This window comes from Heloderma suspectum, chromosome 1 (assembly GCF_057233095.1).
Source record: "Heloderma suspectum isolate Gila_16-S chromosome 1, 16-S_ref, whole genome shotgun sequence".
Classification (NCBI taxonomy): domain Eukaryota; kingdom Metazoa; phylum Chordata; class Lepidosauria; order Squamata; family Helodermatidae; genus Heloderma; species Heloderma suspectum.
The window spans coordinates 192106545-192120917 of NC_139458.1; the positions used below are offsets into that span (position 1 = coordinate 192106545).

Consider the following 14373-nt stretch of genomic DNA (forward strand, 5'->3'; position numbering starts at 1 on the left):
TGAGTCCTTTCCCTGTCTTCTCAATGAGCTACTAGTTCCATATTTTTCTAGTGAATTGTTTTACATGAATTTGTTTCAACATTTCATCTTAAACCAAGAATATTTAGTTGACTGCAAAATGTAATTTGGGTTCCTTGAATTATCTGCAACAGTGACATCCAGCTAAAGAAAACTAAAGCAAACACAATCAAAACCAAAGTCTGGGATGAGTTCAATTCCATATGATGGATGATTCAGTCACCAAATGTTTTCTTCTTCCAACTACCCTAATGTACAAGGGAGTTGTCCTGTTATTCAAACTGTGATCTTATATGGCTTTTGTATTATTAGTATTTCAAAGGTATGCTTCTGAAATGTCACATTCCAAAAATAACCATCGCAGTTTTGACTGACAGCAGGCAAGTGGTCCAGAGCTGCAGTGTAATAGATACATGAGAAGCTGATTCCCTTAAAAAGTCATCAGTGCCTAGCCAATACCATGTGCGTTTTATCAGAGCTATTCTGGGAGCGTCTACGTTTATCTGCAAGTAACATAACCTTGGGCACTCTCTGGAAGCATGAAAAGTTAACCAGGCATTTTAATAGGCTTAAAAAAAAAAGGCCATTTGAAATAGCTTTTACCCCCCAAGCACATTTAAAGAATTATTAGCCTAGTATTTCAAAGACCTAAAAATTAACAATCAACAAGACATCATGATTTTAATGAAAAAATATATTCCAGTTTAAGGGGTCCATCTAGACTGCTGCCTTTTACCCTCTCCCCCTAATTACATCTACTAGACACCCCTTCCTTACATGCATAATGTACCGATAATTTCCTTGGCTAAGAAATACAGTTCAATCATTACAAGCATGCTACTAACCTGATTTCACAAGAGTGCCTGAAAGGAGTGGGCTAAGCCCAAACGAAAGTTCCTTAAACGACGTCCTTATCCAGAGTATGATTTTAAACAATCCCAACATGAGAATGGTTGAGCCTCTACCTATAAAAAACAAAACTACACGGTCGAAACGGTGTAGTTTTGCTTTTCTTTGCAATCCCTACACCCGAGGCGAGGCTGGGAATGCACGACTGCTCAGAAGTGCTAACATGGTTGTTTTACTTTTTATACCCCAGATCTGCTGACAAGCCTGCCTCCGTCACCTCAGGGTCACTTCTGATTGGCTTTCTGAAAGAAAAGGCCTGGGAAAGAGGGATCGACTTTATGCAATAGGCCACCTGTTTGCCTGATTGACAACGCTAATTCTGGAACTACAAGAGCCCATGCTAAGGAAAAAGCAACCAGCAGATTGAGAAAATACAGCTGTGTGGGAGGCAATCATTGTATCTGATGGTACTAAGCTGTTCGTTCCTTAGGTATAAGAAAAGTGGGAAAGTAAAAAAAAAAAAAAGTGTGTGTGTAAAATAAAAATTTTAGTTAACCAAGAGGAGCAGCTTATTAATGGTCACTGCTAGTGCCCATCAAGCCAAACCACACATCAAATGCAACTGTCAATCTCCAGGTTAAATAAGTAAGTTGATCTTGTGTCATGTGGCATTATTATACTGGTAGAATATACGGTTTCAACTTAATAAAGAGTGCTAATGCTTGTTTAATATCGGAAAGACTGAGACTTGTTTTTTAAAAATACTTAAGGCAATGCTATTGGTGATGACTTGACAAAACCATGGTCTCCATGTGAACAAAGCATTTGTTCGTTCAGTTCAGATAATCTGAGGTGGTACTAACCATGGTCAGAAGCCATAGACTGGGCCTAGACAAGATACACCAACTCATATTGCAACAATTGAGCTATCTAAAAGAGAGAGGAGGTTGAAGTCCACCTCTCTGCTGCATACATAACGAAAGTAAAGACAAAGGGTTGAATGCAATGGAGCCCTTTGTTTCATGGAGGTGTTTTGTATCCAGCAGAGGCTTCTGCAAAATGGAGATCTGGGGGAAAGGACTTGATTTTTGGCAGTTCCCCCTTTCCCATGCAGCCCTCTGTGCCCACTGAAAATCTGCTCTAGAGGTTTGCGGGACTCTTTGGAGCAACATGGGCATGGAGGGCTGAAGGGAGAAGGGCACCATTGGATCCATCTCCTGGGTTATTTTAACATTTTAATATTAGCATTCACCCACATGGTATTTGTAAAGCAAAAACATTTAAGGTGCTTCATAAAGCCAAACCTTAAGGCTGTACCATAGACCAAAACATTATATTCTTCTGTATTTCTCTATGGCACTTCGGCATAGCATGTCCGCATATCTTAATCTGGCACTTTCAGTTACCCTTGTTGCGAAGGGGAGCTTATTAACAGTTAACTGGGAGCAATTTTAGATGTTTTTAGAGAATGTCCAAGCAAATGCCCCTGGCCCTGCCCCTAAGGAGATGCATGTACCTTAACAGTACACATCTCTCTGAATTTGTGTGCATAAGTGCACACAGGCACAGGCGCAAGCTATTGTCCAAATGCCAAACAAGAAGTGACTAGGGTGGTCACTTACACATTACTAAAAAAGAAGTTACAAAGGATACAGATTTGTATAAAATTCACAGAAGCTCATGTGTGTATGTATGGAAATTTATAAATAATTACGATACTTTATAGTACATCTCACTATTGTGGGGAGGACTGTGACCCATGTGCCTACTCAGTCTGCTGTTGAGATTCCAATTGCTGATGGACAACTTCAAGTACCCTTTAAGGCTCTCCCTTCTTATAGTTATTAATCTTTAAGCTGGACCTGGACTGGAGAACCCTTCAAAGGGAGGACGCCTTCAAAACAGAGGACAGTCCTCCAGCAGCCCTTCAAATAGAGGACTGTGCTCTGTAAATTAGGACACACGAGCACCCTCGCATGTGACAGTGGCAAACCTGTCTCTTTAAATGCAAATCACATATAAAGTGGAGGGTGGAGTGGTCAATTTAAAGAGAAAAATGGGTGTGGAGATGTGAAACCCTCCTCCCATCCAAGGCCTGCTTTCCTATGGTGTGTCCCCTCAAGTCTTTTCTTCCAGCTACGTGCTGATACTGGATACCAAACCTGGACTGGAGAAAAGTGGGGAGGATGGGGGAAGTTCATCAACTGCCAAATGTGTGTGTGTGTGTGTGTGTGTGTAACCGCCCCCCTCTTTATATGTGATTGGGTTAGATCTACATTTAAAGAGACGGATCAACCACCATTACATCTAATTTTCCCTAAGCAAGTGTGGGAGGAAGAAGTTCATTTCCACTCAGGTGTACCATTTCAGGAAGTGGTTTCTGATGATGCTCTGTGATGCAGCTTGGGTTGCAGGGTTCTCCTAGGGACCAGTTCTTGAGCAGGGATCAGGTTGGGCCAAGTTTGTCAGGAAGCAAGGCAGGAAGAGATCAGCACCACGGAAAGCTCTGAGTGGGGCTGGGGCTGGAAGCCAGACAGGATTGTCTGTATATTGCTCTAGCAAGGATTAGAAGAAGACTGACATTTAAATAGAACTGTTTCTGGTTAGCCCCACATCCATACTGACTGAGGTGTGGTCTCTTAAAAGAGTCTGGCTTCTTTTAGCAACCTCAAGCCACGATTACATGGGAGTGGCTGTGGCATGGGAGTGTCCTCAAGGCTGGAGTCTGAAGATGGCAAGGCAACCTCTTCTGGATGGAGGGGAGCTGACCCTCTGGGATCTTTCTGGGAAACTAAGTCCTGGAAGGGTGGAAACCTTGTGATGCCTTTCTGTGATCGAATCATCTTCCTGAGCTCTTAACACTAGAGCCTCCTCAGAGGACAAGAGGTTGAGGACCTCTGAGGACGAGCGTTCAGGGTCCGGATCTATGACATCAGGGCTAAACTACATGCTATGTTAAATGTGGGCACCAATGGAGGTTTTTCTTTTCTTTAGCCTCTGGACAGGAATGGACAAATTTAGGGGGGAAGTAATTGGGTGGGAAGATTTACTCCCCCTATCCACACATGGTTGTCCCAATCCAGATCAGGGCCCCACATGCTTATATTAAAGTTTTTAAAAAGTTAGGATCACCTACACACTGCACATTCAATATAACATGTAGTTTAGCCCTCAGATAAAGAGCCAGAAGCTAGTGCTGTGCACAAACGGCCTCTCAAAATTTTCCACCTTGTTGGCAAAGAAACTGGAAGAATCATTTCACTGAATTTCTCCAGGAGGGAAGAAATTCCCCAACAGTTTCTTGGGAGTAGGGGGTCATCATTAGCAGTGGCAGTAGCACAAATTCTTTCTTTTCCTAAGTTTTTTTTTTTTTTTTTTACTGATGCAGCAGTGAACAACAGCTGTAGCGACTGTGTTGGCAGCCTGGCAACTATATTGTATCCTCTGCAATGGCCTGGCCAGATCTACACCTCGTGTCATATCAAGACGATCCCATCATGGTGACACTCTATCCCTCTCACGCATTTATACCTCGTAGGACTCACAATGAGTGCTGGCGGGATCCCCCCAAATTGGGTAGAGGCAACTTCCATAAATGGAGTCCATCGATAGACGGCAGACCCTGTATCCAACCCACCCTTGCCTTGTATCTAAAAATAACATTTATAAGAATGGCAAAGTGAATTTGGAACAAACAGAAAGCAAGATTGGCTATTAAAGTAGCATGTAGTCTTTGGGGTAAAGGTGGGATGGGCATCCTTCATATAAAATGGTAGTGCAATGCCAATAGATTACTGTGGCTAGCAAAGTAGAAGAAAGGGAAAACTTGAGTATTGTACTTTCTAGCTGCATAGTCTTTGACCAAGGTAGAATTATATGGTCTAGGGTGGACATCAAGAAATGCTAGGAAAAATAATTATAATATGGATTGTCAATGTGAGTTTTGAGGTGTGGGATTAATAGAGCTCAAAATTAGCACTGACTTTCTCATTCTTAGCATTAATCACTAAAGATGAAGCTTTTGACCTAGAAGGTCATTTAGGAAATGTTGACATTTGCCACAGGAAAAAACAAATATCAAGATATGATAAAGAACTCTTACTACTGTCTTTCGAAGAAGTAAGATGGGAAGAAAGACCTCCTTTTTTTCAGTATCTGCAGACCAGTTCCTTTTTAATGAACCAAAACCAAAAATGCAATATTAATTGGGAGAAGACAAAATTTGAAAGATTTGTATATACAGAAGACGATACATTATCGTCAAAATTATACACCAAAATACTACAATTAGAGACTAATTGGGTATTGATAATAGGTTATCTAGAGCCATTTCAATCTGGCTCCAGGCCTCATTATGGGACAGAGGCTGCTTTCGCTGCCTTGGTGGATGATCTATGCTGGAAACTGGACAGAGGGAGTGTTGGTTCTTCTGGACTTCTTCTCACTGGCTTTCGGTAGCATTGACCTTCTGAGGTATCTGTCTGAAGTGAAATGGGACTGGAAGACTCTGCTATATGGGAGTTATAGCCCTTTTGGAAGGGCGATTTCAGAAGGTATTGCTGGGGATTCCTGTTCAACGCTGTGACCCTTGGCCTGCGGTATTCCTCAGGGTTCCATCTTGTTCCCCATGCTATTTAACATATACATGAAACTGCTTGGAGAGGTTGTTGAGTGTTTGGGTGTTTGGTGATACCAGAACGCTGATGACACACAGCTCTATCTCTCCTTTCCTGTTCTAGTTCTAGTTCTAAAGTGGTTCTAGTTCTAAATCGGTGTCTGATGTTTGGTAATGGACTGGATGAGGGTGAACAAATTAAAGCTTAATCCAGAAAAGACAGTGGTGCTCTTGGTTAGTCGAAAGGCAGATCAGGGAATAGAGATGTGCTGGATGGGGTTACACTCCTCCTGAAGACACAAGCTTGCAGTTTGGGTGTACTCCTGGATTCGGCCCCGAACTTGGATACCCAGGTTTCGGCAGTGGCTAGGAGTGTGTTTGCACAGCTGAGACTAGTGCCAGTTCCTAGAGATGTCTGATTTGGCCATGGTCACAAATGCCTTAGTTATATCCCGTTTGGACTAATGTAACATGCTGTACACGGGGCTGTCTTTGAAAACTGTTCAGAAACTTCAGCTGGTCCAGAATGCTGCAGCCAGACTGTTGACTGGGGCTGATTATGGGGAGCATTGACTCCAATAGTTTCACTGGCTACTGGTCGGCACAATTCAGGCTGGTTATGAGCTATAAAGCCCTATACAGCTTGGGATCAGGCTATCTGAAAGACCTTCTCCCATACAAACCTGCCCAAGTATTAGGATCTTCAGGAGAGGCCCTTCTCTTGGTAATACCAAAATTGGGGGTGCATTATTTGTTTGTTTGTTTGTTTTATTACATTTATATCCTGCCTTTTTTCCTCCAACCCAGGCGGCATACATAATCCTCCTCTCCCTTTTATCCTCCCAACAACAACCCTGTGAGGTGGGTTGGGCTGAGAGTCTGTGACTGGCCCAAAGTCACCCAGTGAGCTTCCATGTCTGAGTGGAGACTAGAACCCGGATCTCCCGACTCCCAGTCCAACACTCTCGCCACTACACCACACTGGCTCTCATTTGATGGAGACACAAGAGGCAGCCTTCTTGGTGGCCACTCCCAAGCTCTGAAACTCCCTGCTGAGGGAGGCTAGTTGGGTCTTTCTCTGGTTTTCTTCTGCCAGCAGGCAGACATTTTTTATCCAGGCAGGCCTTTGGCATATAAACTGGACTACTGTTGAAGAAGGTTTAACTGGTTAGGTGCTGGCTATGTCTTTTATTGGTGTGTTTTTAGTAGTGTTATTAATTGATTAGGTTTTATTTTAATTTGGATTTTATTGTTAGCCACCTTGTGCAATACTCTTTGGCAGAAAGGTGGGATATAAACTTATTTATTTAATTAATAAGAGCGACAAAGGCTATAAACTTAAGTGAAGCAGGGATGTACAAAAAGTATATATTGTTTTATATATTATAAAAATTTTATGAGGAAGGACAGCATTTCTTTTTTCAATAAGGGAACCTGTTGTAGAGAGAATTGTCATAAAATGGCTACACAATGCACCTCTCTGCTTGGAAAATATTAAAAACTATATTAATTAGGGGAAAGCGAGGGCTTGATATCCCAAACGCCTGAACAGGATTTCATACCTATGTGATGGAATTGCAAAAAGGCAAACAATATGGGAGAATGGCAGTCAGCATGATTCGTGACCTGTCTTCAATTACAGATACCTTTAAATCGAATAGTCTGTTTCTTGAATCTTGTAAAATGTGTCATACATATTGTTTAGCAAGGACCCATATTATGTATCTTAGTTAATTTCCCAAGAATCGTTTTTGCTGAATCATGGGAAAATAATCAAACCCCAAAGAAAATAGAACCACATATTAAGATTTGGGACCAGCTGTCATTAGTGCACTATTTGCATGATAAATCATTGTGCAAATTTAATATGGTTATGAATGTGCGCTCACTAGTAATTCGATATCTAACAAATAAACTATCGATACCTTTGTTGCTGTTTATACTGTACAGATGGGGGTTTAAGCCCCCCCCTTGCTTGTGTGTTGGCTTGTGTCAACAGTAGGTGGCCAGAGCCAACCTTGTGAGGTCTTCAGGTCATGCTTAGTATAAAATAAATATGGCAGCTACTAAAATTAGTTGCTGGCTGGAGCACTAGAGCATAGAGTACTGATAGCAGCTGGCAATGACAGGACACAAGTACATGAAAAGCTCTTTTAAGAGGGATGTTTAGGGTCAGCTTCTGCCCGATAACTGTAGCTCTTGGGGGGGAATGCTCCATGGAGAATCTCATGAAGAGGGAAAGCAGGGTCATGCTGGCTGGCTGTACCCCCTTGCAATTCACTTGTTGGGAACATCTGTTAACATGTGTAGACTCTCCCTATGACTGGGAATCCTGCACAATCAGGGCTAATATATATTTTCAAGTAAAAATAATAAAATGACCAAATGAATGTTTTATGTACATGCCTGGCTGGCTGTCCCCGACTACAAAATGTCATTAAAAATGGGAACAAAGGGTTGTGCAGCGAGCAATGTTAGCCCTGGTAGGCCCCTGGCACACCTATGCTGACTGATGTCATGCTGGTTTGTCTTGGCCCCCATCACCTGCTACTCTCTGGGTGGTCATTGGGGGCGGGGGCTGGGTCGGCCCCAAGGTCCAGCCCTAGCTGTTTTCCATAATGTAACTCCTCCTAAGTAGTAATGCTCATTATTACTACTTTTAAAATTGTGTTATCCATTATCGACGTGTCAGCGATATGAAAGAATAACTTCTGTTTTAAACTGTTGGATACATTATATCTGAAAAACTTGTTTTAATTATGTCATGGGGAGAGCGATCCTAAGGCCACTAGGCAGCGGCCATTGGATAATTTGGATTCCTGGACCTGAGATTGGAGTCAGTGCTCCAATGGACCCAGGAGTCCGAGCTCCCCTCCCCTCCCCCTCCCAGCCAGCATGGACAGAACCACACCAGCTGCTTCTCTGAGATCAGAAAAGCGACCCTGGAGGGAAGCTAAAGGGGGGCGTTTCCATGGGTGGGGAGTGGATCGGACTGGGGAGGCCCATCTGTGGCTGCCATCTGAGGAGGAGGGAAGATAGGACTGGGGGGCCGCTATCTGAGGCCGCCATCTGAGGAATCCTCCAGTATTCCCAGCTTCCTTCTTCCACAGTGCCTCAGCTAGATAGGCTAAAAAGGCCGTCTAGCTGAGATGCAGAGCGGGAAGAGCGCAGAGGCAACGGCTGCCTCTGCTGCTGATCCTGCTCCATATTGGATGGCTGTAAGCCCCCGACATTGGAGGCTTATGGCCATCCCTATAGGATTAGATCCTTGGGGCCTAAAAACTTCACTAGTTCAGTCACTTTGAAAGTTATAGGGCTCAAACCCTGTATGTTCCATTGATAAGACTTACCACCAGGGGAGGAAATGGCCACCTTTTCAATCATTCTGGTGTCCTGTTAGAACGAGATAGCTTTTACCTATCCCTGACTTTCTAACTAGTAACAGGAGGAATAAATGATTTTTTTAAAAAAATTCAAAACGTTTTTACAGGGATGTGAATGAGATGGAATTAAACAATCAGCAGTCTAGTATAGGGGTGGGCAGAAGGTAGATCGGGATCTACTGGTAGATCTCTGAGTCATTTGCAGTAGTTCAGCAACTGTTTCTGGTTCCTAATGGTTTGACAACAGTGATAAGAAAAGTCTTTTTTCACTCCTATATTAGATTGCTGAAAACAAGAAAGCTTGAGGTGGGTGGGAAACAGGAGTAGATTCGTGTGTGAAAAGATTTGTGTGTAAACACCAGCTCTCAACTCTCTACCCACTTTCCTGGGCTACTCTTTTGCACCTGTCTCTGTTTAGTGGATCTCAGAGTTCTAGTGGAAAAGAAAGCAGAGGCTAAAGCAGGGGCAAGCAAGCTTTTTGTGCCGTGGCCACATTTGGTAATTTGAGAAACTGTCCTGGACACCACCACAAGATGGCTGCCATGGGGGGCATGTCAAAGGACAAGGAACCTGCCCAGCAGACTGAGTACAAGGTAGAGATGGGGTCTGAGCCCCAAACAAAGCAACTCCTTTGAACCCAAAGTTTACAGCACCAATGGCAACCTGTTTCACAGCAATCCCACCTGCCGGTAAGAAAATGTATTAATTTTTTTAAAAGTGGGAGGGGTAGGGCACCATGGATGCCACAAAAGGTGTTCAGGGACATGTTGCCTCCCCCGGCCTAAAGTCTGCCCAGCTCTGGTCTGGTGTTGCATCCACAGTGCCTTAAATGTGAGCATTCCTCTTTAACTTCACAGTTTATGACATAGTGATTAACAGGTGCAATACAGGATTTATTGACAGAATGTGATTTATGGGTTCTGCATGAATGAATATGCATTCTGTCTTGAAGTCTAAATTTAATTTTTGTGTTTGGTGTGTTTTCAACAAATCAACACTTTTGAAGGATAAAAATAGAAGAAGGGTCTCACTTCCCAGATGTATGTGCACACATTCATTTTCTGGTGTATTTAAAATGTTTAAGGGAGGAAAAATGACTTTACAATAGCATTTTCAAGCGAAATATTTATTTGTTTACTTATGGACAAGTTACACTTGTTTCTTACATTTATTTCTCATTACATGGTTAGATATTATGGGAAGGTGTGCAGATTTCACGTTATACTTTTGGTTTGAGGAGGAAAAGGGTGGAAAGATAACAGAATCATAGCGCGATATATTGTACCACTTTTGTGACATATTAGCCAAATTCCTTATCCTGAGCTTACACAGAAGATGTTACGTATATCAGCCTTCACCAATCTGGTGCCCCCCAGATGTTTTCGACTACAGCTCCCAACATTCCTGACTGCTGCCATGCTGGCTGGGGTTGATGTGAGCTGAAGTCCAAAACATCTGGGGGGCACAAAGGGCAGTATCCAAAGGACTGCAACCGGTAACGTAAATTAAGTTGCACTAGCATAAACTACCCCAGTGCAACACCAATACCATTAGCTGGCATGCTACTTAATGTATGTTAGCAGTTGCACACTGTGGGATACTGCCCCAGGTTGGGGAAGAGCAAACCCTAAGGCAGCTACTGAGACATCTTGAAAATCAGCCATAAATGGGAGAGCACAGCTGGCCATGTTCAGCATTTATTATCTGCTCACACTACTGAAAACATGGCCTGTGCTTAGCCCAATCATATGGTAAGGCAGGGATGTGTAATGAGTGGTCCTTCAGACGTTGTTGGACTTCAGCTCCCATATTGCCTCACCATTGGCTATGCTGGCTAGGGCTGGTTGGAGTTGCAGTCCAACAACATCTGGAGGGCCACATGTTCCTCAGCCCTGTTCCCCAACCTCTCCTTTATTGTGAGCCTGGATCGTCTCGTTGCACTCCACCTCCTTGAGTTCTCCACACTAACCCCATGATTTCACGTCAACATGTTGTGAGTCTCACTGCCTGTCAGCCAGAGATGAGGAACGGGGGTGAGGAAATTCCCAACAAAATATCACAGTGTGATCGTGCCTACACATTATATGGTAGAACTCTCTATATAAAGGGGCTACTTTTCGTGGCACTCAAGTGGCTTGCATCATATGCTGCCACTCCGAGCTGTGTTAAATATTTAAAGAAAGCCGATATAAGGAGCAGGATAGGGACTCTCTTTTCAGAGAGAACCTTTGAGATCATTACTGTGCTGTGCCAGTCTGGCTGAAGGAGATTGCATACCTGGAATAACGGTTAACCCAGCTTTTGTTTTGAGATAACTTCTAATATTAATTAGATTACAATGCTACATTTCCACCCTTTACTTAAGATGAAGACAACACATTTTCCATTTTAGTTTTTTCCATGAAAGGAAGGCAGGTGAAAATGGACAAACTGAACTCCAGTGTGGTACACTGGCCAGTATATCTGTTTTGGATGAGGGAAACCTGATCCACATTTGACAGGGCTGGCCCAAGACATTTTGACCTGGTTCACATTTAATGGCAATTGTGGGTTGATTCATGAACTGCTGGAATCTAGCAGGAGCATGCAAGCTGCCTCCGGCATGCTTGTCACTTTTGCTTTCAATTAACTGTCTACAATCACCTCATTCGTAAGTTTTTAGCATGATGTCCGAACCTGAACACTCTTGGTTGGTTAGAGGTTAAACAACTCAGCCCAAGAACAAACCATGGGTTAACTCTGGGTTGTTTAACCCCTAAACAACCCAGAGTGTCTGGGTTCAGATGTCACGTTGTAGGTAACAACCTACAAATGGGGCGATCATAGGTTGTTAATTGAAAGCAGAAGTGATGAGTGCACAGGAGACAGTGTGCTTGCTTGCTCCCACTAGGTTTTTGGCAATTCGTGAGTTAATTGACTCACGATTGTTGTTACATGCAACCTGGGTCTTTGTTTCACAAGCCGCTGCACTGCACAGGGTCCTTTATACATCTGATCTGAGAGCTGTGGCCCAGCTTGACATTGCAAGGGTTCCTGACTGCATAGCACTTGGACAGTTGGACTACACACTGTTTCATAGATACCTTTGAAAATACTGTTATCCGAAGAGGCCATTTGCACATGCAGCTGGGCCAGCCCTGAAGCGCACATCCCTTCTCAGCTATGAAACTCTCTGGCTGGCTTTGGGCATGTTACGATTTTTTAGCCAACCCCCTCACATAAGGTTGATGTGTGAACTGCAAATATATAATAATCAGATCAGATATTGTAGCCCAGTCTAAGCGGAAATAAACCAACGATGCATAGGTCTTCACTGGACCCAATGGAATACACATGTGAGATAGCAGACTTACAGATCATATAAGATAAACGTTTGTGGATATTGAACACAAGAGACATCCGGACAACATGTGCCATCTACTGTGTGAGGATTCTAAACTGTTTTAGAATTCTAAACCCGATGAAGAACTCTTTGGGAAGCCAACTCTTTCAAATCCTCCTGGTTCTGAAACTAATAATCTTGTACTGTCTTTCTCCAGAATGGTTGTTGCTCAGGTGATTCAGGCTACATCTTCCAATTCCTCTGCTGGTGGTCTTGATGTGTCTTTGGGGTGGTTAAAGGGCAGCTGTATGGTTTTCTGTAGTCAAAAGAAGGAAGCCCAGTTTTCTAGTATGATAGGAGAGCTGGGGATCACCAACGACCGTTATCGCCAGGGGTTGATCTGTTTCCCAGCTCACCAGAGGCCAGCCACAGAAGCTGCTTTGAAAAGCAGGGCTGAGGTTCTGGAATGCATGAAGTCATGCTTAAAAGTTCTACCACTGGGCTACTTCAGCCTGTCCCACATTCTTGGATTAAAGGGGAGGGTTTCCACAAGGCAGATGGTATAGCTCACAAGCAGGTTTAAGCCCAGACACCTATATTTTTAGAAACTGAACACTGATTATCACTTCCTGTATGCGGGGCATTTAAGGCATGTTCCATATGAAAAACATATACCAGCCTTTAGTAACTAGCACACTGCTGGTGCTTCATGAATATTAAATAGTCAAATAGATATCTCTCCCCCCCCCACACACACACACCACAACCACCAAACACCATGAAGGTAGCTTAGTTGTCAGTGGGTCTGGCATCATGAGGTCAGCATAGGTGGGTAGCCGCTGAGGCCTCCAGCCTGGTAGAGGGCTCACCAATGCTAATTCCTGGAGAAACTCCTGCCTTGTTTCTCTTCCTTGTTGTTGCTTCCTGTTCACTTGCCCTCTCTGAGCAAAAAGGGAAAGGGGCAAGAAGAAGGCTCTTTCTCTGGGAGGTGGTGCCAATTGGGCTGAGAGAAGGGAAGCAAATGCATGGTGTTAACAGTGGGGTGGGGGGCATTGAGAGCACCTTGTCTAAGGGCCCGGCCCTGGTTCTCACAACCAGGGGATGAGGTGGTAAACCTGTATGCTGTATCGGACAGTATCGCTTCAGACTTCAGGTGGAGGCTCACATGATGGAATGCTATGCCATCGAAAAGGATCCCTTCACAGAGAAAGCCACAGTTCAGTGAGGAAATTTCTAGTCTAGTCCAGAGATGGGCCAACTCTTTAAAGATCTCCCTGGACTGGCTCAGGAAGTTTCCAAGGTTCCTCAGGGACGGGGATTAAGAAACCATGGGAAATTTCCCAATGCAGTCCAAGGGTTTAGAGAAACCTTGTGCAGCAGAGACAGGCAGGGTGGGGTGGGGGGTTGCATTCTTGTCCTGCACAATTTTTCTTAACTGAGCTGGAAAAGAATTCAGAGACTTCCTTCTGAAGAAAGCTTGAAAAACAGGGAACATGTTTTCCGTTTGTTTTGTTGGGGTTTATTATGTTTGTTGTTCTTTTGATATTGTCTTGTATGCATACAATAACCAAATTAAAACAATATTACAAAAAAGAATGAAAGAAAAGAAGCGAGCTTAACAGGCCCCTGAAGTTCAGCTCTGAGTCCCCTGCTTGGAGAATTTTGCTAGTATCTTGCAGAAAAGGGAAACAAATAGGGTTGATGGAGAATTTCTCCCCGAAACTTCAGGAGGCCGAGCGCCAACGTGTTCGGCCCCCCGAAGAAGTTTCGGGGAGAAATTCTCCACCCCCCCGCCCCCCGCACCCCCCCCCGGGACGGGACTTACCTTTCCCGAATGTCCCTCCCGGCGGCGGGTCCCGGCGGCAGTTCGTCGGGTCTTCGTCAGGGGCGGGGGCGGCAGCCGATCTTTCGACCGGCTGCCGCCGCCGCCATTCCAATAAAAGTAAAAAAAAACACCCCCGTGATAGGCTACGTGACGATTAACGTAGCCTATCACGGCTAGATTTGCAAAGTCAGCCATGATAGGCTACGTAAATCGTCACGTAGCCTATCACGGGTGACTTAAAAAAAAAAAAGCGCGTACGGATAATGGCGGCCCCCATAGGGAGCCTCCATTCAGGTTCCTTATTTGGTCGCTGTAGTCTACATAAAGATTACGTAGACTACGGTGAAAATAAGGGCAACGC

The 14373-nt window shown here is 43.9% G+C and overlaps 1 protein-coding gene across 1 annotated transcript in view; it reads right to left on the reverse strand.

Annotated features, from left to right (window-relative positions):
• Nucleotides 1-12425: 12425 nt before the first annotated feature.
• Nucleotides 12426-14373, reverse strand: part of CCDC141 (coiled-coil domain containing 141) — a 170207-nt gene continuing 168259 nt past the window's right edge. Inside the window, exon 29 of the mRNA XM_084805883.1 lies at nt 12426-12503. Coding sequence (XP_084662009.1) covers nt 12426-12503 — 78 coding nt within the window. The remainder of the gene's footprint in view (nt 12504-14373) is intronic.